The 26,752-nt window shown below is 49.9% G+C and overlaps 1 protein-coding gene across 10 annotated transcripts in view; it reads right to left on the bottom strand.

Moving 5' to 3' along the window:
- The window catches only part of SETX (senataxin), a 69,584-nt gene that overhangs the window by 15,429 nt on the left and 27,403 nt on the right, over nt 1-26,752 (bottom strand). For 7 of the 10 annotated variants that reach the window (XM_070058310.2, XM_089321898.1, XM_089321912.1 and 4 more), the window contains 8 exons: nt 22,679-22,778; nt 17,163-17,336; nt 14,609-14,841; nt 13,448-13,615; nt 12,799-12,955; nt 6,135-6,236; nt 5,831-5,946; nt 4,791-4,862 (listed from right to left, as the gene is read on the bottom strand). In XM_070058310.2, the coding sequence (XP_069914411.2) occupies nt 4,791-4,862; nt 5,831-5,946; nt 6,135-6,236; nt 12,799-12,955; nt 13,448-13,615; nt 14,609-14,841; nt 17,163-17,336; nt 22,679-22,778 (1,122 nt within the window). Of the gene's footprint in view, nt 1-4,790; nt 4,863-5,830; nt 5,947-6,134; nt 6,237-11,082; nt 11,319-12,798; nt 12,956-13,447; nt 13,616-14,608; nt 14,842-17,162; nt 17,337-22,678; nt 22,779-26,752 lie in introns of those variants that run through there. The other 3 variants (XR_016226337.1, XR_016226340.1, XR_016226339.1) reach the window with 3 other exon arrangements.

Below are 26,752 nucleotides of genomic sequence, written 5' to 3' on the forward strand. Positions count from 1 at the left end.
CCCAGTTGGCTGCAATGGCCGGAGATGCGCTAATCCAAAGCCAGGAGCCAGGAGCTTCTTCCAGGTCTCCCATGTGGGTGCAGGGGCCAAAGGACCTGGACCATCTTCTACTGCTTTCCCAGGCCACAGCAGAGAGCTGGATCGGAAGAGAACAGCCAGGACTGGAACCAATGCCCACATGGGATGCTGGCACTGCAGGTGCTGGCCCCGGTCAACAGACTGATGTTAGCGACTTGTGCAGTGCAGACTTGATCTGATTATGACATCTGGAGGGTGGGGCTGGAGGGAGGTCTTTTAAAAGGCAGAGACACAGGAGAGAGAAAGAGAGACAGCAAGAGCAGGCTTCCACCCACTCCACTCCCCAGATGCCCACAATGGCCTCCGGCTGGGGCCAAAGCCAGAGCCAGGATCAATCCAGGTCTCCCACATAGGTGGCAGGAACTCAACCATCTGAGCCATTACTGCTGCCCTCCAGGGTGTGCATTAGCAGGGAACTGGAGTCAGGAGCAGAGCTGGGTGCAGGAGCCAGGCTCTGTGACACGGGAGCAGGCGTCCTCACCCCCAGCGGGAGCCTTTGGGTCACTGGGGCATGCCCTTGGAGGTGGCTCTCCTGAGGGGCTGGTAACATAAGGCCACGTCTGGCACAGCTCTTCTGCCTGCGTCCCGGCTCACCATGTGATCACCCTGCCACCCTCTGGCCTCCCAAATTCCTGACCAAGGGGCCACCTGACTGTAGGCTTAGGAACCCCCAGAACTGTAAGCTGAGTGAATTTTCTTTCTGAAAAGCCCCTCTCAGGTATCTGAGTTAAAGTTCTGAAAAGCCAACAGATACAATAAGAAAAGTCAACTTTAAAAAAAAAAAACTTATTTATTTTTAAGGCAGAGCTACAGAGAGGGAGAGAAGGAGAGACAGAGAGATTTTCCATCAGCTGATTCATTCCCCAAATGGCCGCAATGGCTGGAGATGGGCTGATCTGGAGCCAGGAGCCAGGAGCCTCCTCTGGGTCTCCCACATGGGTGGAGGGCCCACGCACTTGGGCCATCCTCTACTGCTTTCCCAGGTCAGAGCAGAGAGCTGGATCGGAGGAGGAGCAGCCGGGACTAGAACCGGTGTTCACATGGGATGCTGGTGCTGCAGGCAGCGGCTTAGCCCACTACCCCCCAGCGCCAGCCCTGAAAAAGGAACTTCTATAACGTGACAGTGGTGGAACCCAATGTGAGTGACACCACACAACGTCTACACTGCCACAGTGCTCCAATTAACGAATGAACTGCTCCTCTTCTCAAAGACTCAGTTTCCCTATTCTGCTACGAAGATGCACCAGACTCCTCTCCGCACAGATCAGCTCAACCCAGGACTTGACGGCATGTGGCTGAGGTCTGGGAGCCAGGTGGCAACCGTGATCCTCCCTTGCCCGCAGGTCAAAGGTCAAAGCCACTCGGTCAGGGCTCTGCCCCCAGCCGCGAGCCGTGATGCATTCACGGCCCTGAGTGGCAGGAAGCGCAGCACCCACGAATGTGGACCTCCCCTCCGAATCTGGGAAGATTCACTCTGAGCTCAGCTTAATATTTCAATAAAAAGTTTCACAAATTTTATATGCAAACCAACAGCTAATGGAAATATGCATTAAACTGATTTAACTACACTTATTCAGCCACCTACAGCAGATGAGTAATAAATGAAAAGAAACACCTTGATTCAAAAGCACTAGGAACCAGGCCGGCGCCGCGGCTCACTAGGCTAATCCTCTGCCTAGCGGCGCCGGCACACCAGGTTCTAGTCCCGGTCGGGGCGCCGGATTCTGTCCCGGTTGCCCCTCTTCCAGGCCAGCTCTCTGCTGTGGCCAGGGAGTGCAGTGGAGGATGGCCCAAGTGCTTGGGCCCTGCACCCCATGGGAGACCAGGAAAAGCACCTGGCTCCTGGCTCCTGCCATTGGATCAGCGCGGTGCGCCGGCCGCAGTGCGCCGGCCGCGGCAGCGATTGGAGGGTGAACCAACGGCAAAGGAAGACCTTTCTCTCTGTCTCTCTCTCTCACTGTCCACTCTGCCTGTCAAAAAAAAAAAAAAAAAAAAAAAAGCACTAGGAACCGAGCTGGTGGTCACCGGCCTCACGCCTGATCTGACGGAGGCTGTGGCCTAACACCTGAGCCTCACCCACTCCGACCCCGACTGACTGGGACCTGCACACCCGTGGGACAGCGGGGATGCTGTAGGGACCTGCACACCCGCGGGACAGCGGGGACGCTGTAGGGACCTGCACACCCGCGGGACAGCGGGGACGCTGTAGACAGCTCTCACAGTTCTGCATTCATGGATTCAACCAACTACTCATTGAAGATACTCGGGGGGAAAAAACCACCATCTGCACTGACCACAGAGAGACTCTCTTCTTGTCATTACAGCCTGAAAGACACACACACAAACTATCCATGTGGCACTCACACTGTACGCAGTATTAAAAGTACTCTGGGGGGGCAGCACTGAGGTGTAGCAGGTGAGGCCATTGCTCACAGCGCCACCATCCCATATGGGCGCTGGTTCTAGTCCCAGCTGCTGCACTTCCTATCCAGCTCTCTGCTGTGGCCTGGGATAGCAGTGGAGGATGGCCCAAGGCCTTGGGCCCCCGCACCCACGTGGGAGACCCGGAAGAAGCTCGGTTTGGGATAGGAGCAGCTCTGGCCATTGTGGCCAACTGGAGAGTGAACCAGCAGATGGAAGAGACCTCTGTTTTTTAGCGGGTGAGAGAGGAAACAGCTCCTGTGAGATGGTTTTCCTACTACCCCCCCAGACCTAAAATAGGAAAAGATAACTCATGATCACGTCTTAGATAGCCAAGATGGTGACAAGAATCCATTCTCGGCCCAGGCTGTGGCGCCGTGGGTTCAACCACGTGCAGTGCCGGCATCCCATGCGGGCACGAGTTCAAGTTCTGGCTGCTCTACTTCCAAGCCAGCTCTGTGCTGATGTGCCTGGAAAAGTAGCGGAAGAGGGCCCAAGTCCTTCAGTCCCTGCCACCCACGTGGGAGACCTGGAGGATGTTCCTGGCTCCTGGCTTTGTCTAGCCCTGACTGATGCGGCCAGCTGACAAGAGAACCAGCAGATGGAAGATCTCTCTCTCAGTCTCCGTCTCTCCTTCTCTCTCTGTAACTCTGGCTTTAAAATAAAATAAATCTTTTTTAAAAAAATTCTTACATTAAAGCAAAAAAAAAAAGTAATTATTCTACCATTTTCTCTACTTGCATAGTTATATCTAATTTTTCATAATATAGCTGGACAAAAGCCATGGATTGTCTGAATTATTTCATAATTGAATTTTTAAAAGAAAATAAAAATCAGGGGCTAGGGTGGGGTGAAGTGGTAAAGTTGGTGCCAGCTGCTCCCCAGCTCCCTGCTAATGTCCTGGGAGAACAGCTCAAGATGGCCCCAGTGCTTGCAGCCCTGCACCCACACAGGAGACCTGAAAGAAGCTCCTGGCTGTGCCTGGCGGAGCCCTGGCCGTCGCAGCCACTTGGGGACTGAACCAGCAGATGGAAGCTCTCTCTCTCTCTCCCTCTCTCTCTGTAACTGACTTCCAAATAAATCAAATAAATCCTTTTTTTTAAACCGCTGTGGCGGAATAGGTTAAGCTTCCACCTGCAGTGCCAGCATCCTGTATGGGTGCCGGCTGGAGTCCCTGCTGCTCCACTTCTAATCCAGCTCCCTGCTAACAGCCTGGGAGAGCAGTAGAAGATGGCCAAGTGTTTGGGCCCCTGCACCCACGTGGGAGACCCAGAAGAAGCTCCTGGCTCCTGGTTTTAGATCAGGCCAGCTCTGGCCATTGCATCCACTTGGGGAGTGAACCAGTGGATGGGAGAGCTGTCTGTAATTCTGCCAATCAGATAAATAACTAAATAAAAAAAAAAAAGGGAATAAAAAGTTAGACTGAGCCTTGCTGGCAGAACTTGTGCCTGGCCCTCAAGTAGAACCAGATGAGAGCAATGCTGCCTCCCAAGACTCCCTGGTTGAGGGAGGGACTTCTACACTTGAACTACTGCATCCAGAACACCCAATCGCAGCCCCCACAGTACATTTCATGACCAGCATTTGTCCCCTGATGTAGACAAGCTGGGAAGAGCACATTTAGGTGTTTCGGGAGGTAAATGGTCCCCAGAGCCATGGACCCGCACAGTTCTGTTGTGGAGCCAACCTCTGTTAGGCTCCATTAGCAAATGATGCAGCAGAACACCGGAAGACCATTCAAGCCCAAGCCACAGACTCCACCGACCAGGCTGTGAGCTAGAACATTTAAATCAACCTCATCATCAACTATCAAGTATGCGTCGCTCTGTCAACTTTTTTTTTTTTTTTTTTTTTTTGCATTTAATGGACAGAGTCTTAGCAACACCACAGAAGGAAAGCCCACCGTGAATGAAGGTGGCTGCCAGTCAGCTGCGGGAGTGGGTGTATTTTACTTTCATGGGATCCTGCCCCCTTGCGTAGTGATCTGACCGGTACTGGCTGAAAGCAGATAGGCAGTTCTTTAGGATGCACTCCTGGCCTGGCCTGGTCTGTCTTCACACTCTGCAGATGGACAAGCTGAATGGTTTGAAGCAAAGTGGGATAAAAAAAAAAAACAACTCCCACCCTCACTCAGACCGCTGCGCCTCTGCTGTCAACTGTGGATTGTTACCCCATTTTGCATGGCTTGTCTGGGAACTTCCAAAATCTCGTTTTAGTGGAATACTTTTGTTATTCTAAAAAGAGAATTAAGAAAGAAAAATTCAAGAGAATCCTACAAGTGAACTACTCACCTCTTTGATTTTAGAAGCAAGCTCCTGCCTTTCCTTTGAAATGCTGACAATTTCTCGATCCAACTCCTGCCTCTGGAAGGAACCAGAACGCGCCATTAGAAGTAAGCTGAGTACCGGGAAATGCTTCCCAGTACACTGAGCCTGCTCCCTCCCTGCCATGTGCCCCTGACACTCTCCGCACGTCTGCGTCGTAACACCCACTTCTGCCGCGCGAACTGCGCTCTGCGCTGCTTTTCTACTTGGCCTTCCAACCCCTGCAGCACCGCGCCTCCGCTGATTGACAGGTGGTTCAAACGAGTGGTCGCTCACACCCCAGCCATAACTCTGGCCACCGTGGGGAGCACACCACTCAGGCCTGCCTATCAAATCATGAACCACTCCTTAAAGACGTGGATTAGGCCTGCCTGCCCACCCCGGAACTAATCAGAGTCCTTGCTGGGAAGTGATGCAGGGATGCTGGGAAGAGGCCTTCTCTGGGGTCTCCAACCTGGGACGGTGGAGCCCAGGAGTGCTGGCATTTGTCTCTGGAGAAGAAAGGGCTGACACACAAATTCAGGGTTGGTGGGAAAATGCTATCAGGCAAGTGTCTGGACCCAGTCACGCCAGAGGCGATCCACTCACGGATTCCCCAGGTAGGAATCAGGGAATCCCCTGTTTAAACTAACTGGAACTGGGTTTAACTTGTAATTGAAAGATACTTACTAAATTCGGTGTAGTTTTAACGTATGGGCCAAATGTAATACACCATCTGCTTTTGTAAATAAAGTTTTATTGGAACACAGCCACATCCATTTGTCTATATATTACTGATGGCTGCTCGCAGGCCACAGCAGAGCCACCCATATGGTCTTGGAATGCCTAAGACATTTACTACTCTGCCCTTCCCAAAAAGAAAAATGCTAATCCCTCCCGTAAGGCTGCCCCTTTAGTGCCCACCGTCCCATCAAAGCATCACATCCAATGCTCAGCGGCTGGCTTTGCGCCCACACGAGCTCTGAAGTTCTTATTTACAGAATACTCACGGAGAAACGTTAGGATACCTGCATCTCCCGTCCTCCCCGGCACAAGGCTCGCTGGCGGGAAAGTTCATCTAGCTGACGGTCCAGGATCTCTTTTCTTCTATGCATCTCCTGAACATGAGAAGGCAAGTCTTTCTCTAATAAAAATAAAAATTTAAAAATTGCATGCAAATTCCAACAAACACACCTGCAAACTCAGCATGAAGCAAAACTAGTCCCCAGAACTGGAGTATTTCTAGGGTCTCCAAACTGCCCGCGGTGTCCATCTCACGTTTACCCCACAAAAACAAACAGCAAACACGACCGTGACGCATTCGGTACTTACTCATCCTGTGGTTAACTTGGCTGTCCAAACTGAACCTCAGGACCTCATTATTAATGGACTTCTCAGGACCCAGTCTCACTAAATTTATATCTCCACAGTTTCCTGTTGATAAAAACCACACGTAAAGACTGTAAGGACACTGCCAGTAAGCCTTGTCTCTCTCCAGAATGCCCACTCCTAAGCACTACATTACCCATCAGAAAGGGGCTGCACAGACCGGCTGCCTGGGCCACACAGAGCTTCCCACCCGTCATCTCAAACACTCTTCCTAGACACTGCAGCAAGCGCCATCACTTCTACCTGTACAGCACAGAGCACACTGGAGATTCTACTGTACTTCTGTTCCAAAGGACTGATTTACTTGTTTGTTTGAAAGCCAGATAGACAGGGAAAGACAGAGAGAGATCTTCTATTCGCTGGTTCAACTCTCCAAATGCCTGCGACAGCCAGGCTGAAGCCAGGAGCCAGGAGCTGCCCCGGGTCTCCCACAGAGGCGGCAGGAAGCCAAGTGCTTGGATCACCGTGCACTGCCTCCCAGGTGCATCAGCAGGAAGCCAGATGGAAGTGGAGGGCCAGGGTGGGAGCCATCACTCCGACACATAATGCGGGTGTCTAAGTGGTGGCCTAACCCTCAGCATCCACCCCAAAACTGCTTTACCTTACCGTTTCCCAAATCTGTTTTGCCATGGTGTTCTGTGGGAAACAGAACGAGGAGTGTTCATATACTAGGGCAGGCGCTGTGGCACAGGGAGGCGCCCACATCCCTGCTGCAGTAATGGGAGCCCCAGCTCCTCCACTTCCAATCCAGCTTCCTCCTAGGACCCTGGGAAGGCAGCAGGCAACGGCTTCCGTGCCTGTGGCCTGCTGCCGACATGGGAGACCCAGATGGAGCTCCTGGCTCCTGGCCTCAGCGTGGCCCAGCCTGGCTGTGCAGGCATCTGTGAGCACAGAGACAGAAGTTCTCTCTCCGCCTTTCACATAAAATGAAAATAAACTTAAAAAAACAATAAAAGTACTTTTCTTAGCCATGGACTATTCAAAGGACTTTTACATATTAATACATATTTGAATTTCCAAAAGAGAATCTGATTTGGCCATCAACTCCTCAGCAGGGCACTCAAAGTAAGTGCCCACGCTCCACACCACACGGGTGCTCCAGAATCTAAGGCACACAAGACGACCAGGACTCTGGGGGCAACAGTTCCTAGAATTCAACCATCGCTTCAGCTCTTTCAGTAACCATTTTCCTTTCAGGTTCCCACGCCAGCATTTCATCTCAAAGTTTTCCGCTGCATCATTAGGCTAACTTACAGCAACGGTGCCAAGTTTTATCAGCACTTACCCATCCTGCCCGTCTCTCTCCTTCCACCCAATATTGAGTCCCCTAAGAACAAGGCTTTGTTCTGGACACTGCCTGGGGCAGTGGCCGGCACGTGGCAAGTTGCGTAGGCACGGGCTGAATGCGGAGGAGCGACTTCTCTCCACAGCTGTCTGCAGCCCAGTGTGGACCCACTTCAGCCATTCTCCTGAACCAGGAGAACCGGGGCCATCGTCTCCAACCAACATCTACTTCAGGGTTTCAAGACTGCTTAACCCACTTGTTTCCACCAGAAAAGTAGATGCGATGACCAGGCACTCACCAAGGAACCCTCCCTCAACTCTGACGGCATCCTTTACCTGGAGGGTGAGCTCGTGGGAACGGAAGAGAAATTCCTAGGGGCCGGAACGGCAGGCTGGGAACTAGGCCCGAGAGCCCCGGAGCGGCCAGAGTGTGGGGGCAGCGCTGCACGCATCCAGGCACTCAGGTGTATGCTGTTCTTTCAATCAGCACTACTGAGGTATAATTACACTCAGCAAAATGCAGAAATTCAAAAATATTTCATTTGGGGCCAGCGTTGTGGGAAGCAGTGAAGCCACTGCCTGCAGCGCCAGCACCCCATGTGGGTGTTGGTTCGAGTCCCGGCTGCTCCACTTCTGATCCAGCTCCCTGTTAATGCGTCTGAGCAGGCAGCAGAGGATGGCCCGAGTGCTTGGGCCCTGCACCCATGTGGGAGACCTGAAGGAAGCGCCTGGCTCCTGGTTTCAAAGTCTGGTCCATGTGAGGAGTGAACTAGCACATGGAAGCTATCTCTGTCTCTCCCTCTAACCCTTTCAAATAAATAAACATTTTTAAAAATATTAAAAACCTGTAATTTTATGAGTTTTAGCACATGTATATTGGCAAAACTATCATTTCAATAACATGGAAATTCCCATTCTGAGGTCTTCAATTTTCACGTCCACTAGGAAGCACAGGGTGCTGGCAGGATCCGGAAGCATCACCTATCCCGGCCTGAGCTCCCCGGGACTTTCCACCAACAGCACAGCGCCCCAGGCAACTTTCGGGAATAAACGCACGGGACAGGGAAGAGTGGGACCCAACCACACATACGGGTGGAGGTTTTTTTCTCTTTTCAACAAGGGAGAAATTGCATTTTTTTAAAAAAAGGATTTTATTTATTTATTTGAGAGGCAGAGAGGGAGGTCTTTTACCCTCTGGTTTACTCCCCAGATGGCTGCAAAGCCCAGAGCTGAGCTGATCAGAAGCCAGGAGCTTTGTGCAGGGACCCAAGCACTTGGGCCACCTTCCACTCCCTTCCCAGGCTATCAGCTGAGAGCTGGATCAGAACGGGAGCAGCTGGGACGTGAGCTGGAGCCCATATGGGATTCTGGCACTGCAGGCAGAGGCTTAGTCTACCACACCACAGCGCCAGTCTCTAGGTTGAGGTTTTTAACGAGACTAACAAGAACAACTTTATGCCAATATGTAATGAAAAAACATAAGGCAAACTAGAAAATTACCTTGAAAATTTTGTATTCCCAATACTGTCTCAACACTAGAAAACTCAAACAGGTTTAAAGCCATTAAAGAACTTTACACGTGGGGCCAGCGCTGTGGCTCAGTGGGTTGACACCCTGGCCTGAAGCGCCGGCATCTCATATGGGCACCGGTTCGAGTCCCAGCTGCTCCTCTTCCGATCCAGCTCTGGGAGACCTCTCTCTCTCTCTCTCTGCCTCTCCTCTCTCTGTGTAACTCTTTCAAATAAATAAATCTTAAAAAAAAAAAAAAAAAAACTTTACACAGTAGATAAAAACTTACTGATTCTGTTTAAAAAAAAGAAATTTAAAATATAAAATACTAATAACAAATGAATCTTCAAAGAACAGATAAGCTTACACAAGATATTCAAATCATTTTCAAAGTCTGTGTAACTGGGGCTGGCGCTGTGGCACAGCGGGTTAAAGCCCCAGCCTGCAGTGCCGGCATCCCATATGGGCACCGGCTTGAGTCCCGGCTGCTCCATTTCCGATCCAGCTCTCTGATGTGGCCTGGGAAAGCAGTAGAGGATGGCCCAAATCGTTGGGTCCCTGTACCCACGTGGGAGACCTGGGGGAAGCTCCTGGTTCATAGCTTAGGATTGGCGCAGCTCCAGCCATTGCAGCCAATTGGGGAGTGAACTAGCAGATGGAAGATCTCTCTGTCTCTATGACTCTCTCTAACTCTTTCAAACAAATAAGTCTTTTTAAGAAATTTTTAAGAATTTTAAAAAATAAAGTCTGTGTAACTTTAATACTAAAACTAGACAAAGATCATGTAACAAGGAAGAATCATAAGCTGATGTAAAAACACTAATTCATATTAACAGATTAAAGAAAACCTTAATTATCATTTCAACAAATGCAAGAAAGATACATGCAATTAAATTCAATACTCTTACGAGAAAAACCCAGAAGCCTTTCAGCAAAGGCACACACACAAACCCGGAAACAAACAGGACACTCGGTGGAGGCATCTGCAGCACTGCCTTAAAGGACACCCAAGACCACAGGAAGCATTGAAAAAAAAGTGAAAATAAAAATACTGAAAAAAGGAAAAGTACTCTCTTAAAAAAAAGTTTATTTTATTTATTTATTCCCATATACTTGAAAGGCACAGCAAGAGAGTAAGAGATCACCAGGCCAAAGCCAGGAGCCCAGATCTCCGTCCGGGTCTCCCACGAGTGGCAGGGGAAGCGGAATCAGCCGTGCAGCAGCCAGGCCACCAACGGCACTCAGATACGGGATGCAGGCTCATCCCGCTGCACTACAACACCTGCCAAGAGAAAGTTCTCTTTACCCTCAGACTTTGCCAACTGGAAAAAAAAAACGATGGCACTACCTAAAAAACTGAAAATATATACCAATCCTCCAAACCCTACGTTTTCCCTTCTAGATTGACACATGCTGGAGGTCAGCGTTTTCGTACTAGCAAGTTTGAACTACACATACAGCATGATGCACACGTCGAGGCCCAGGGTACTCAGAACCCTGACCTACATATGGTGCACATGTCAGAGGCCCAGGGTACTCGGAACCCTGAACTACATATGGTGCACACGTCGAGGCCCAGGGTACTCGGAACCCTGACCTACATATGGTGCACATGTCAGGGGCCCAGGGTACTCGGAACCCTGAACTACATATGGTGCACATGTCGAGGCCCAGGGTACTCGGAACCCTGACCTACATATGGTGCACATGTCAGGGGCCCAGGGTACTCATGCAAACCTCCCAACCGAACCAAGTGCACAAAAGCAATCAGTCTAACTACAGTCTCATCTCTAGCTTTCTTCTATTCTCATTTTTTGAAGTATGCACATTCTGATCTCCCAAAACGGATTTTAAAATCCACAAACTGTCACAACCCACAATTTGTAAGGCACTGCCTTAGAAAGCTGTGTTATACACAGGGGGCTATTATATAGTATTACATAATGGCAGTTCACATTTTCATATCTATACTAGAGAAGGACATACAAGTACAAGAATATTCATACAAGTACAAGAATATTCATGATACTAAAATCTGAAATAAAAATCACAGAAATCTAAACTTCTATCAGTGGACATGAATAAACTGTGCACTCACACAACAAAAATCCCACAGCCGGGGCCGCTGCTGTACTGATCCACTTCCGAACCAGGTCCCTGCCTGGGAGGCAGCTGACAACAGCCCAAGTGTCTGGGCCCTGCACCCACACTGGAGACCAGATGACGCTCCTGGCTCCCACTTCGGCCTGGCCCAGCCCTGGCTGCTGCAGCCATTTGGGGAGTGAACCAGCAGATGGAAGATCTGTCTCTGCCTCTTCCTCTCTCTGTGTAACTCTTTCAAATAAGTAAATAAACCATAAGAAAAAAAAAAAGCCCACATTAGTTTGTGTCTGACCATAGCTACACAAAAAAACAAACATTACAAGCACAATGGCAAGTGGAAAAAGCTGCAACGTACTCTCAAGTTTTAAGAGCAAATGGACTCAGCCGGCACCGTGGCTCACTAGGCTAATCCCCCACCTAGCAGCGCCAGCACACCGGGTTCTAGTCCCAGTCCGGGCGCCGGATTCTGTCCTGGTTGCCCCTCTTCCAGGCCAGCTCTCTGCCACGGCCTGGGAAGGCAGTGGAGGATGGCCCAAGTGCTTGGGCCCTGCACCCGCATGGGAGACCAGGAAAAGCACCTGGCTCTGAACTTCGGATCAGTGTGGTGCGCCGGCCGTGGCGGCCATTGGAGGGTGAACCAACAGCAAAAGGAAGACCTTTCTCTCTGTCTCTCTCTCTCACTGTCCACTGTCAAAAAAAAAAAAAAAAAGGCAAATGGACTCTACATGTAGTAAAGGAAAAACATGTGTGATCCCTGAGGATAAAGATAACACATCCCAGGGCAGCGCTGTGGCAGAGTGGGCTAAGCCTCCGCCTGCAGTGCCAGCATCCCATGTGGGTGCTGGTTTGAGTCCCAGCTGTTCCACTTCTGATCCAGCTCTCTGCTATGTCCCGGGAAAGCAGCAGAAGGTGGCCCTAGTGCTTGGGCCCCTGCACCTATGTGGGAGACCTGGAAAAAGCTCCGGAGTCCCAGCTTTGGCCTCGCTTAGCCTTGGCCACTGTGGCCATTTGGAGAGTGAACCAGTGGATGGAAGACCTGTCTCTCCTCTCTCTGTTTGTAACTACCTTTCAAATAAATAAAATCTTAAAGGGAGAGGGAGAGAGAGAGAGAGAGACAGACAGACAGAGAGAGAGAGAGAGAGAGACACATCCCAGATTGATTTGTAACTGGGTATGGTCACTGAGTTCGGCCAACCAGAAATAAGCGGAGGAGCTCCCGGGCAGCATCTGCGAATACTCCTGAAAACGCGGCCAGTGTATTCCCCTTGCCCCCGCTTTGTCTCTTCCTCGTGCTTGGTGAATGTGATGACTGGAGCTGCAGCGGCTGTCCCTGACCCAGGGGGTGCATTAAAGAAAACAGAGGTCATGGGGTCGGCACTGTGGTGTACTGGGTAAAGCCGCTGCCTGCAGTGCCAGCATCCCATGTGGGCGCTGGTTCTAGTCCCAGCTGCTCCACTTCCAATCCAGTTCTCTGCTGTGGCCTGGGAAAGCAGTAGAAGATGGCCCAAGTCCTTGGGCCCCTGCACCCACATGGGAGACCTGGAGGAAGCTCCTGGCTTCAAATGGGCACAGCTCCAGCCAGTGTGGCCAATTGGGGAGTGAGCCAGGGGATGGAAAACCTCTCTCTCTCTGCCTTTCCTTCTCTCTCTGTTTAACTCTTTCAAATAAGTAATAAAATAAATCTTAGGAAAAAAGAAAGCATGCATCATACCCAAAGGATTCTTCTTGTCTTTACATTTTTCCTTGAACTCGAGGATTATCTTCTTCATAAGCTCATCAACAGCTGCATTGGAAGGCGCGCACACAAGGACGCGGTTCTGCTTGATTTTGGCATTGAAATTTTCACCTGAGTGTCCCTTCTTCTGGTTCTACAATTTGCCACACACACAGAAACACCGATGAGCTCCATCACAGGACTGTAAGGCTGTCCTCTATTTCCAGGTTGTTCAAAAGTTCCCATAAACAACTAAAGTTAATAAAATCGTCTACCTCTCACATCGACGTGAAAGTGAATCTGGCATGACATTCTACGACTGCTGAGCTTCACTTCACCACCTGCTTACTCAGCCAGCACTCAGCAAGCAAATGGCAGCCCGGGAGCACAGGATGGGTTCTCGGGACTGCGTGCAGCCCACAGTGAGCCCAGGACCACCCTTCCAGCCCGGAGGGTCTGCTGCACGCAAGACGTGTTTGCTGTCCTCTTAGCTCCACACAGCCCCCTTCCTCTTGTGCCACCCCTTTCTCCAGTAACAGTTACACACAGCAAGTGTGAACAGGAGAAGCACTTTAACACTTGCACACCAATTAAGTCAAGGAAGACAGCGCTGCTTAACAGCACCCAGTCCCTCACGCACACCTACCTCCGTCAGCAAGCAGTACAGGAGGCCAACGATAGTTTTTGATTTTCCTGTTCCAGGTGGTCCATGAATCAGACAGATTTTGGCAACTGACGGTGAGTGTTTTACCATGCTGTAAGCAGTTTCTATTGCTTTCTTTTGGTCTTCATTGAAATCTCTCAAGTGAGCAAACTATATCAAAATAATTTTTGACAATGAGGCGTTGTTGCAGTGACACGACAAGAGAAGACAACGAAACACATTCATCTGCATTTCTTGCAGCCTGTGTCACAGACACAAGGTGTGGTTAATGCGAGCGGGCAACACCCTCCAAGATCTTTACTCCAAGAACAACCTTCACTACTGCAAAGAAGGCTAGTTATTAGCCAGCTTCAATTACTTACAAATGGCTGGCTACAGCCTGCTTACAAATCCTCCTATTTTGGTTTGTGATTCTTACAAAGATAATTACAAATAAATCACATTAATCTCTTCTTTATTCTTTTTTTCATTTTGGTCAATTCCCACCTTAGACAGTACAAGTATCCTAGGATCACGTCTTTCCTAACACAGTGTGAGACTGTGAAGAAGATGTGGGCCCCAGGGTCAGGTCTGAGAACCCCAGTTTCCCTTACAAGCTGGGTCCCCAAACTCCTAACCTCTCCCAGCTTTAGAGTCACTCACGGTACTTGGGATTCCGTAAAAGGTGAGAACTGGCTGAAATACTGCACTCCACAGCGCTCGCACAGTCAAGGCTCAAATGTTTCCTTCTGCTGCTCACTGTGTTAACTTCCTAGCACGCATACCTCTCTCTGCTGAAAAATCTATGTCCACACACGATGAAAACCGCATCTTTCCCAACAGCATTCACACCATCAGTCAACTCAACTCTGTATCCCTCCTGAACGCAGATCCACTACTGAACGTTCAATGGATGCTGAGCTAACGTTTCAAAGGTGCTCTTCCAGTGTGACTTCAAGCATTGACTGTACTGTCCTTTGTCCTGCAAGCTGATAATCTAATTATACACTTTGCAAAACTACAGTACACGTACACTGAACACCACCACGCACGTGCTGATGTGAACACGTCTGTGCTGCAGTACACCGCAGCTACAAGTATAAACTTCAACAGCCCGACACAGAGACTGCTGACTTTTTCTCACGTCATATGATCTCCACTCACAATTCTCTCCGATGATGTAGTCAGCCCGTCTTTTGCACAAAAGTTCATGGGCTCTGGATTCAGAACAGCTCTGGCCAGTTGGTTCCCACCACTCAACAGAGACATAGCTTTCAACTTCCTTTGTGTAGTTACAAGAGAACTGATGACAACACATCTCACAAGGTCATTCAAGTTGGCTGGCAAATTCTCCTGAGTCTGGATGGAAAGGGAACACTCAGCTTTCCCATTACGCACTGTCACCAAGGAGAAAAAGCAGGTTCAGTTACCAGGGAACAATGTCGTCCAGTTCCAAAAGTTCTTCACTTAATCTTATCCCTTGCTTTTTGTATGATGCATGATTTAAATAATTCATACAGTAAATATTTACTGAATGTTTCCTGACAGCCAGGCACATCTGTCCTCCAGAGATTTGATTTTCTAGATGATGGAGGCAGATGACCATATGTATCAGGTGGTGGTAAGTGCTGGGAAGAAAGCAGACACACAGAGCGGGTGCAAAAGTGATACGCGTGCAGGCAGACGGGCTGGCCAGGGCAGGGCTTCCTGATGAGACAATATTTGAGCAGAGACTTGAACGAAGGGGACTAAGTTATGCCTTTATCAGGGAGGAAAGAGTGCTACAGGCAGAGACTCAGCAACCGAAAGGACCATGAGGCAGAGAAGTGCCAGAAGCATTTTAGAAACAGGGAGATGGTGGAGCCGGAACTGTGGCTCAGTGGGTAAAGCTGCCACCTGCACTGCCGGCATCCCATATCGGCGCTGGTTCAGGTCCCGACTGCTCCACTTCAAATCCAGCTCTCGACTATGGCCTGGGGAAACCAGTAGAAGATGGCCCAAGGCCCTGGGTCCCTGCACTTGCATGGGAGACTCAGAAGAATCTCATGGCTCCTGGCTTCCGATCAGCCCAGCTCTGGCTGTTGCAGCCATTTGGGGAGTGAACCAGCGGATGCAAGACTTCTCTCCTTGCCTCTGCCTCTCTGTAACCTTGCCTTTCAAATAAAATAAATAAATCTTTTTAAAAAAAAGAGAGAGAGAGAAATAGGGAGATGATAATGTTGCTGAAGGAAAAGCAGGGAGAGTGAGATCAGAAAATAAAATAGGCTGTAATTCACAGGGCTCTGCAGAGCGCCATCCCGAGTTGGGGGAGCCCCGAGGCTGCTCTGCAGAGCTCAGAACACACGTCAGCTGCAAAGCACAGGAGCAAACAGAGGCCACTGAAGGGACACAGGAGTGGAGACCGGATTTCGCATCTGCTGCAAAAGTCAACAGGATTTGCCGACAGCTTAGATGTAGACCAGGGTGGGAAACATCCTACATGGAGAATGAAATCCCTGGGTCTAGCCCTGCCAAGGCGACTACAGGGACTCAAAATTCAGTAAATCCACAGGGGCCAATTCTCAAGTTGATAATTCTGTATGGCCCCTGAATGATGTTATAAATAGCCTTGGCAGAAAAAGGTTCCCAACCCTTTGCGGGGTACGGGAGAGCGCGCGCCATGGATGATCCCAAGGTTTCCGGACTGGGCAGCTGATGAGCGGAGACCTCACTCATGGAGATGGCAAACACTGAGGGAGGAGCAGATGCCACACGGAAAACCAGGTCTTCCGTGTTGGGCCAGCCGGTTTAAAGCGTCTAACAGACCTCAGACGGAGACAGACAGTGCTGACGCACGAGTAGCGCAGAAGATCATCTAGACACACGTGTCTGCAAACGGCATCCACAGTGGCCACCATCACAGCTAAGCCAGACGTGCCCGTTGGGAGGCTCCTGCCCTGACCACACACCCGGGGCACCCCTGCGCTCGTGAGCCCGGGGCAGGGCTGAGGAGCGTGCTGATCCATTCAAGGTGTGACGCAGGCGGAGAAAGAACAGTGAGACCGGGTTCTTCATGTAACTGACGAAGTCAAAACCAAGCTGACGTGAAGGAGAGTGGGCTGGCCAGTCACACAGAAGCAGTGTTACCTTTCAGGCCGACCACTCAACGTGGTGAAGCCTTCAGGAGATCAGTGATGTCCCTGACCTACAGCTTTCTGAGGAGCGAGCACTCACGCCTACTGCTTCAGGCCTCGGGGAGGATCACAAATCTGCACAGGCGGGACGAGCCACCGACACACAGCAGGGCCTGTGCAGCACAAGGGAACGGGACTTGGGTGCTGCACTACCTTCAGGAGAGAAGTCTAACACAGTGGACAGACGTGAAGCAGCAGCGGGCTCCTCAAGCCGCCTTACCCTAAGTTTTATGCTTGGTCTTCTCAGTAGTAATTAGCCACAAAACACATGAGTTTGCACTTTTTTTTAACAAATGCAACGATAAATGAAGTAGTACACCAAAGAGGACATTTTACAAAAAGCTTCTAAAAGCAATAAAAATGGAGCCTTTTCCATGTGAGTTTAGAAAGCTAGAAAAGGAACTCTGTATGGCAAGCAAGCAACACAGAGAACGCTTATTTGCTAAGTGTACAGCACAGGCAGGGCTGGGAAGGCACAGTTCAGAGGGAAGTAAGATGAGCTTGTATCCAACAAATGTTCAATCACCTACTATTCATTTACTTACTGACTGAAGTGCGACGAAATTTATGAACATAGCCGCAATGATATTCAGAGAGATCCTGCACACGGTTTCTCTCTGCATCTCTCTTCTCTCCATTCAGTCGTTCAGGAACCAAAAACACCAAATCATTTTCCTTTGGGTGAAGCTGTTTAGCCAGTTCACATTCCTCTAGATAAACTATGAAACAAGTCAGCATTTATAAAACACTAACAGAATTATTTTAAGTAAGATTAATTTAAGAGAAATTAAACCACTGCACTAAATTCAAAAGTATACAGCCGGCCGGCGCTGCAGCTCACTAGGCTAATCCTCCACCTGCGGCGCCGGTACCCCGGGTTCTAGTCCTGGTTCGGGCACCGGTTCGGTCCCAGTTGCTCCTCTTCCAGTCCAGCTCTCTGCTGTGGTCTGGGAGTGCAGTGGAGGATGGCCCAAGTGCTTGGGCCCTGCACCCCATGGGAGACCAGGAGAAGCACCTGGCTCCTGGCTTCGGATCGGCAGAGCGCCAGCCGTAGCAGCCATTTTGGGGAGTGAACCAATGGAAGGAAGACCTTTCTGCATTAGCCAGAATCTGGTGGCCGCAGCCAGACAGGAACCACACCAGGCATTCTGAGGTAGGATGTGAGCAGCTCAACCACTAGGCCAAATGCCCCATTCTGGTTAATCATTTTCATGGGACCAAAGCTGTAGCCTACAGTGGCAGCATCCCATATGGGCACCAGTTCAAGTCCTGGCTGCTCCACTTCCAAGCCAGCTCTCTGCTGTGGCCTGGGGAAGCAATAGAAGATGGCCAAGTGCTTGGGCCCCTGCACCCGCGTGGGAGACCTGGAGGAAGCTCCTGGCTCCGGATCGGTGCAGCTCCGGCTGTTGTGGCCAACTGGGGAATGAACCAGTGGATGGACGACCTCTCTCTCTCTCTCTCTGCCACTCCTCTGTGTAATTCTGACTTCCAAATAAATAAATAAATGTCTAAAAAAAAAAGAAATCTCAAAAAAAAAGTCTGAAGTTATTACAAAATGAAGTTAATTCTTCCAACTCAAACCCAGCGCCCGAGGGATCTTCACTGCGCCTCCCCACTGTCTCGTCCCCTCTAAAGGACCTTGCTTCCTACCACTATCCGTTCACTACATGCCTGTTCTACCTCACAACACATAAAACAAGTTAAGAATTACTGAGGCAACAACACATCTCATAAACACATCTCTGCTACTCTAGTTTTCAGAATACATCTTACTAAGGTTATACACTCAGGGTAAGTGAGTTCTAAAAGTACTCCTGTTAGGTTCATGTGTTTCTACTGTATTTCTTTTTTTTTTTTTTTTTTTTTTTTTTTTTGACAGGCAGAGTGGACAGTGAGAGAGAGAGAGAGAGACAGAGAGAAAGGTCTTCCTTTTTGCTGTTGGTTCACCCTCTAATGGCCGCCGCGGCCGCCGCACCGCGCTGATCCAATGGCAGGAGCCAGGTGCTTTTCCTGGTCTCCCATGGGGTGCAGGGCCCAAGCACCTGGGCCATCCTCCACTGCACTCCTGGACCACAGCAGAGAGCTGGCCTGGAAGAGGGGCAACTGGGACAGAATCCGGTGCCCTGACCAGGACTAGAACCCAGGGTGCCGGCGCCGCAAGGTGGAGGATTAGCCTAGTGAGCCGCGGTACAAGCCCTTCTATTGTATTTCATTTTAAGGTCTGCATTTATTCATTGTTGATTTAATGGTTCAAATTCATACACTTGTTATAAAGAATGCTGCAGGAGCAGGCCGATTTCCCACCTGGAGTCCGTGTACCCCACTCCCAGCTCTGGCTCCCGACTCCAGTTTTCTGCTAAGGCAGATCCTGGCAGGCGATGGTAACGGCTCAAGGAACTGGGCTCCTGCAACCCACGGGCGAGGCCTGGAGGGAACTCCTGACGTCCAGCTCCCACACGGCCCAGAGCCAGCTGTTGCAGGCACTGAAGGAGTGACTTAGTGGGACTTAGCGAGCTCTCTGGCTCGCCCAATAACTAATTTTTAAAGTACATCCTAGTTCTATCAGTCTTGTCTTTGTGTATCATGTACATATGCATTCAGAACTGTCCATCTTCTATTAAACTGAAATATGAAATATTACCTTTGTAATCTCAATCATGCTTTCTGCCTTAGTGACTTTTTAGTCTGGTATTAACATGATTAAACAAGTTCTTAGCTGGCCTTGCAACTTCAAGGTTTTTTTCCAATTGTTTTCAACCTTCCTGAATTTCTGTTTAGGCATATTACTTAACAGAATATCACTATTTTTGAAATACCATCTTCAACTAAAAGATACCATGTGTTTTTTTTGTTTGTTTGTTTGGCAGGCAGAGTGGACAGTGAGAGAGAGAGAGAGAGAGAGAGAGAGAGAGAGAGAGAAAGGTCTTCCTTTTGCTGTTGGTTCACCCTCTAATGGCCGCCGCGGACGCCGCACCGCGCTGATCTGATGGCAGGAGCTTCTCCTGGTCTCCCATGGGGTGCAGGGCCCAAGCACTTGGGCCATCCTCCACCGCACTCCCGGGCCACAGCAGAGAGCTGGCCTGGAAGAGGGGCAACCGGGACAGAATCCAGTGCCCCGACCGGGACTAGAACCTTGTGTGCCAGCGCCACAAGGCGGAGGGTTAGCCTAGTGAGCCATGGCGCTGGCCACCACTTTCAATCCAGCTCTCTGCTGTGGCCTGAGAAAGCAGAAGATGGCCCAAGTGCTTGGGCCCCTGCACCCACTTGGGAGATCCAGAAGAAACTCCAGGCTCCTGGCTTCGGATCAACCCAGCTCCAGCTATTATGGCCATTTGGAGAGTGAACTAGCAGACTGAAGACCTCTCTCTCTCTGCCTCATTCTCTGTAATTCTGCCTTTCAAATAAATCTTCTTTAAAAAAATGTTAAAAAAAAAAAAAGGCACATGAACTAGTGCATTTAAAAAAAATATTAAAATGAGGAACTGTGTTACAGCGTTGTGGGTTAAGCTGCTGCCTGCAGTGCTGGCATCCCACGTGAGTGATGACTACTCCACTTCTGATCCAGCTCCCTGCTAACACACCTGGGAAAGCAGCAGAGGACAGATCAAGTGCTTGGGCCCCTGCACCCATGTGCAAGACCCAGAATAAGCTCCTGGATCTGGACCAGCCCAGTTCTGGCCATTGTGACAATTTGGGGAGTGAATCAGTAGATGGAAGCTCACTCTTTCTCTCTTTCTTTCTCTGTAACTCTTTCAAATAAGTAAATATTAAAAAAAAAAAAAAAAAAAAGAAGAAGAAGAAGAAGAAGAAAGAAAGAAAGAAAGAAAGAAAGAAAGAAAGAAAGAAAGAAAGAAAGAAAGAAAGAAAGAAAGAAAGAAAGAAAGAAAGAAAGACTGCATGATCCACTTCTGGACACAGACTCTACAAGAATACTCTCACAAAAGCACTAAGAGTGGGCCCAGCGCCATGGCTCACTTGGCTAATCCTCCGCCTGTGGCGCCGGCATGCCATATGGGTGCCGGGTTCTAGACCCAGTTGCTCCTCTTCCAGGCCAGCTCTCTGCTGTGGCCCGGGAGGGCAGTGGAGGATGGCCCAAGTGCTTGGGCCCCTGCACCTGCATGGGAGACCAGGAGGAAACACCTGGCTCCTGGCTTCGGATCAGCACAGCACCGGCTGTAGCGGCCATTTAGGGGGTGAACCAATGGAAGGAAGACCTTTCTCTCTCTCACTATCTGTAACTCTACCTGTCAAATAGATAAAAAAAATCTTAAAAAAAAAAAAAAAAAAAAAAAAAAAGGCACTAAGAGATGTATAATGACCACAGCAGCATAGTTCCTAGGATCACGTGAAGAATACAGCAGACTTGCTCTCCTTGCCTGCTGGCAGGGTGGGCCATGGCTGGTGTTTGGAACTTCACATTTCCGTCAGTTCTCACTCCCTGGACGAGCGGCACACTGACTCGAGGCTGAGCCCAGGCCCTGTGCTCTTCCCGGGAGGCTGTCCTGGGTGCGGAGTCTCTGAAGGCTTCTTTTTTTTTTTTTTTTTTTTTTTAAGATTTATTTATTTATTTGGAAGTCAGAGTTATACAGAGAGGGGAGAGGCAGAGAGAGAGAGAGAGAGGTCTTCCATCTGATGGTTCACTCCCCAGTTGGCTGCAACGGCCGGAGCTGCGCCGGTCCGAAGCCAGGAGCCAGGAGCTTCCTGCCGGCTCCCACGTGGGTGCAGAGGCCCAAGGACTTGGGCCATCCTCCACTGCTTTCCCAGGCCACAGCAGAGAGCTGGACAGGAAGTGGAGCAGCCAGGTCTCAAACCGGCACCCATACGGGATGCCGCCGCTTCAGGCCAAGGTGTTAACCTGCTGCACCACAGCGCCGGCCCCTGAAGACTGCTTGTAGCAGACAACATGCCACAGGCTATCCTAGCAACTTGCTGCTGGGAGAACCAAACGCTTCCTGAGTATCCCCCAGGACAGGAACCTTGCAGACTGGGCCTGATTTCTGCCAGATGCTGTCCGGGTCACTTTAGCTTTTGCTCCTTCTGCTTTCTTTCCCTGTGACAGATCACAGCGATGCTCTGACAACATGCTGGTCCTGCGAGTCCTCCCGCCAAGTCATCACTCGTGGAGGTTAGGCAGTGACGTCGGGGACTTTCTCCACCAGGGCTGGTGGAGGAGGAGGATTTGCTAGAACCACGCTGACTCAGGAAGAGGAAATACGAAGAAGGGGGGTATGACAAGCCTATTTCATAATTCTCATTAACTGTCCCAGCATTCATTCTTACTAAGACTTTAAACATACTTGATTCTTGTAAGAAGCTGCAAACCTTAGCTTAGAAAACCTATGTTCTGGGGCCAGTGTTGTGGCACAGGAGGGAAGCCACCACCTGAGAGGACAGCATCCCACATGGGCACCTGCTGTGTCCCTGCTGTTCCAGCTCTGACCCAGCTCCCTGCTAACAGCCTAGGAAAAGCAACGGAAGATGGCCCAAGTGTTTGGGCCCCCGCCAGCCACTTGGGGAACCTGAAGCAGCTCTCAGCATCTGGGGAGTGAACCAGCAGATGAAAGATATCTTTCTCTCTCTCTCTGCCTCACCCTCTCTGACTCTGACTTTCCAATATATTCATCTTAAAAAAATACCTATGTTCTGGGAAATTCAAATAACAATGACTCCTTGTAAACAGACACCCCAAATATTGTCTTGGGGCTGGTGCTGTGGCTTAGTAGGCACAGCCTCTGCCCGGGGCACCAGCATCCCATATGGGCACTGGTTTGTGTCCTGGCTGTTCTTCTTCCGATCCAGCTCTCTGCTTATGGCCTGGGAAAGCAGTGGAAGATGGCCTAAGTGCTTGGGCCTCTGGATCCACATGGGAGATCCAGATTAAACTCCTGGATCTTAGCTTCAGCCTGGCTGTTGCAGACATTTGGGATGAACCAGTGGATGGAAGACCATTCTCTCTGTCTGTCTCTCTCTCCTCTGTAGCACTGCCTTTCAAATAAATAAAATGCTTTTAAAAAATTATTGTACCATATATTCCAAGCTGCTTAAAAAAGAAAGCACTCACCCACGAACTCCCAGTATTTTTTATAATCGGCAGGAAATTTTCGCAAATGCAACTGATAGAAATTCTCTTTATTTGGAGAGTTCATCCATTCCTGTGCCACCTGTAGAAAGCAAAAAAGCAAACTGACAAAGCCAAAACAATTTGCAGAGTTATGCTAAATAGCAGTATTTTTCAAAGTTAACAAAAACAAAATGCAGAACCTAGAGTCCCAGCATACAAATGATTATTCTGACAGCTTAATTAAACCGTCCAGCACAACCCTTGGTATTGCAGTTTAAGCTCTAAAATCAACAGCTGCATTGCTGCACCAGTGATACCACCAGGCCTCAACCTGACTGCGCGCGCACACCTGTGCAGGGACAGCCAGTCCCTCGCAGCCTCGATCCTCAACTTCTTCTCTAGTGCTGGAAATTTCTCCGTTTTAATTTCCATTAACTAGTGCGGCGTTTTTCCTGACCTGTATACTGGCACTTCTTTGCCAACCTACTCTATGCGTCTTTTCCACTCTATCCCCCCTGGCACCCCATGAGAGATTTGCTCTGGTTTTCTAGTTTATTTCCTTCTACCCAGGCGCTACCCACATCAGGAGCAGAGCTCTTCGCTGCAACTCGCGCACTCGCACAACCCCACCCCCCTGCGGTCTCTCCCTCCTGCTTCACTTTCCTGTGTTCTCTACCATCTCTGACCAAGACTGCAGCTTCGCTGACTGTCCCCTGATTCTGCTTCACCTGCTCTAGTTTCGTCTCTCTTCCCTTTCAGTGACTTCTCGCCAGCAGAGTGCAGCCTCCCCATCTGAACTCACACTCATCAGGGTACTAGAACAGTGGCTGGGAACGCATACCGGAACAAAGGGCTAATCGACCACCACCTAGCTTTCGGAGCCAGGCTGGTGAGTAGAGGTAGGGAGGAAGTCAGGAAACAAGAACGCTTTGTCCTTGTCTCCCACGTGGCTGGCAGGAACCCAAGCCCTTGGGCTGTCATCCAGTTTTCCCAGGAACATTAGCAGGGAGCTGAATCGGAAGTGGAATAGCCAGGCTCCAACTGGCACTGTCAGGATTCTGGTGTCACTGTGCTGGCCCCCTAGTATTTGGTTTTTAACCCTTGCATTTAACACAGAAAAGTGTGAATTAGGTAAACAGTGCATCGTTTTGGCAAGCACCTTTATTCATTTGTTTTGCACCCCTGGATGCAGCAGCCCTTTGGAGAGGGAATCGGCAGATGGAAGCTATCTCTCTCTCTCTCTCTCTCTCTCTCTCTCTCTCTGTGTCTCTCCCTGTCATGCTGCCTTTCAAATAAATCAATAAATCTTGGGGAGGGGGACACAAAAGAAATATTCCTTCTACCAGCCATGTTGGTATACAAGACTCAGCATTTTGAAATCTTGAAAAGCTGAATTCGGGGCTGACACTGTAGCCTAGCGTATAAAGCCACCGCCTGCAGTACTGGCATCCCATATGGGTGCCGGTTTGAGTCCCGGCTGCTCCACTTCAATCCAGCTCTCTGCTGTGGCCTGGGAAAGCAGAAGATGCCCCAAGTTCGTGGGCCCCTGCACCTGCGTGAGAGAGCTGGAAAAAGCTCCTGGCTTTGGATCGGCACAGCTGTTGCGGCCATCTGGGGAGTGAACTAGTGGATGGAAGATCTCTCTCTGCCTCTCCTCTCTCTGCCTAACTCTGCCTCTCCAACAAATATATCTAAAAAAAAAAAAAAAAAAAAAAAAAAGCCAAATTTGTTCTCATTTATCTTTCGTGCTGATGTGTGATTTCATAAAACATCGTTATATCCCACTTGTAATAATTAGCTGGATAATCAAATACTACGCTTCATGTTCTAAACAGAACCAATCAAATGTTCACAGCAGGAGTCCACACCAAGTGAACACTGAGTTGCATCAAAGCGCGTCAGAACGATGGGGATCCTTACGCAGGCAATGATCCCAGTGAGACCACCGCCTGCTAAAGACCTTGGTGTCGCACCTCTGCACGGGAACCCCCAGACCCGACTTCTTTTACTTAGCATAATCTTTTCAACATTCTCTCCAGGAGGGTGGCTGAGGGGAGACTAACATTCCCTAATCCCAGCAAATAAAACGACCAAGATCAGGTCTCCACAGAGGCTAAGACCCTCTGATCTAGGGACAGCAGAAAGGACAAGGACGCCACAGGGGAAATCCAGCGCACGCTTCTGCGCCGCACTCTAGGGCGCTCCTGTGTCCCCTAGCTTCAGCCTAGCCCTCTTCCCACACGCAACTTCCAGCCAGGATACACTTCCCAGACGAAACTAGTGAGCATTCTTTGGGAAGTCTGACTTAATAAACAAGACTAGAAATACTGACATACAGGGGCCAGCGCTGTGGTGTAGCAGGTGAAGCCGCCACCGGCAGTGCCGCATCCCATATGGGCACCGGTTTGAGTCCGGCTGCTCCACTTCTGATCCAGCTCCCTGCTGTGGCCTGGGAAAGCAGTGGAAGATGGCCCAAGTCCTTGGGCCCCTGCACCCGCGTGGGAGACCTGGAGGAAGCTCCTGGCTTCAGATCAGCGCAGCTCTGGCTGTTGTGGCTATTTGAGGACTGATTCAGGGGATGGAAGACCCCCCCTCCTTCTCTCTGCCTCTCCTCTCTGTAAATTTGCCTTTATTTCCAAATAAATAAATCTTAAAAAAAAAAAAAAAAAAAAAAAAAAAAAAAAAAACCAATACTGACATATGGGTAGGGGTGAGGCCCACTCTTCCATTCAGATATTCTGGTATTTTTAAAAGCTTACATATAAAACAAAATGGATTATAACTGCACCTAAGTGCAATATCTTAACATACAGAATAAAACTGGAGCCAGCGCAGTGGCGCAGCTTAATCCTCCACCTGTGGCACCGGCAATCCATGCGGGCACTGGTTCTAGTCCCAGCTGGTCCTCTTCTGATCCAGCTTTCTGCTGTGGCCTGGGAAAGCAGTAGAGGTTGGCCCAGGTGCGAGGGCCCCTGCACTCGCATGGGAGACCCGGAGGAGGATCCTGGCTTCGGATCGGCCCAGCTCTGGCCACTGTACACTTTTGGGGAGTAAATTGGTGAATGGAAGAACTTTCTGTTTCTCCCTCTCTATAACTCTCTACCTCTCAAATAAATAAAATATATATTGAAAAAATAAAACTAGGCGCCGAGATTGTGGTGCAGCAGCTAAAGCCACTGCCTGCGATGCTGGCATCCCACAGGGTACCGTGTAAGTCCCATGTGAGAGACCCAGATGAAGTTCCAGGCTCCTGGCTTCAGCCTGGCCCAGCCCTAGCTGTTGCAACCATTTGGGGAGTGAACCAGTGGATGAAGATTTCTGTTTTTCCTTCTAACTCTGCCTTTCTTTAAGATTTATTTCTTTGAAAGTTAGAGTTACAGAGAGGCAGAGGCAGAGAAAGAGAGCGAGCGAGCGAGCAAGCATGCGTGAGGTCTTCTATCTGCTGGTTCACCCCCACAAAAGGCTGCAACGGCTGGAGCTGCGCTGATCCGAAGCCAGGAGCTTCTTCTGGGTCTTCCCATATGCGAGCGCAGGGGCCCAAGGACCTAGGCCACCTTCTGCTGCTTTCCCAGCCACAGCAGAGAGCTGGATCGGAAGTGGAGCAGGTGGGACTCAAAGTGGTGCCCATGTGGGATGCTGGCACTGCAGGCAGTGGCTTTACCCCCTATGCCACAGCGCCTACCCCAATCTGCCTTTCAAATAAATAAATCTTCAAAATAATTTTTTAAAAAGGAAAAAAAATAAAACTAAAGTTGAAGTAGATCATGCGATGGCATCCCTCGTATCCACCTGACTCCCACGGTACAGTCACCTAGGTCGGTCGTTTCTGTAGGAATGTATTAGAATTTCATCTGTGTCCCACAGCCTTTCACCCTGCTGCTTCTCAAGTTGACCCTGTCAGGACACACAGGTCACAGGACACGCCAGAGTGCTACGGCTTGGTCGCCTGTGCTGGGCGACTATCACCACTACCTAACCCCACATTCCCATCCCCCCAGAACCCCACAGCCTATTATTAGCAGTCCCAACTCCCCCTCCTCCCATCCCGCCCATCCCATGGCAACTACTACTCCA

The sequence above is a fragment of the Oryctolagus cuniculus genome, chromosome 1, assembly GCF_051225735.1.
Source record: "Oryctolagus cuniculus isolate XC-2025 breed Fujian yellow rabbit chromosome 1, ASM5122573v1, whole genome shotgun sequence".
Lineage (NCBI taxonomy): Eukaryota > Metazoa > Chordata > Mammalia > Lagomorpha > Leporidae > Oryctolagus > Oryctolagus cuniculus.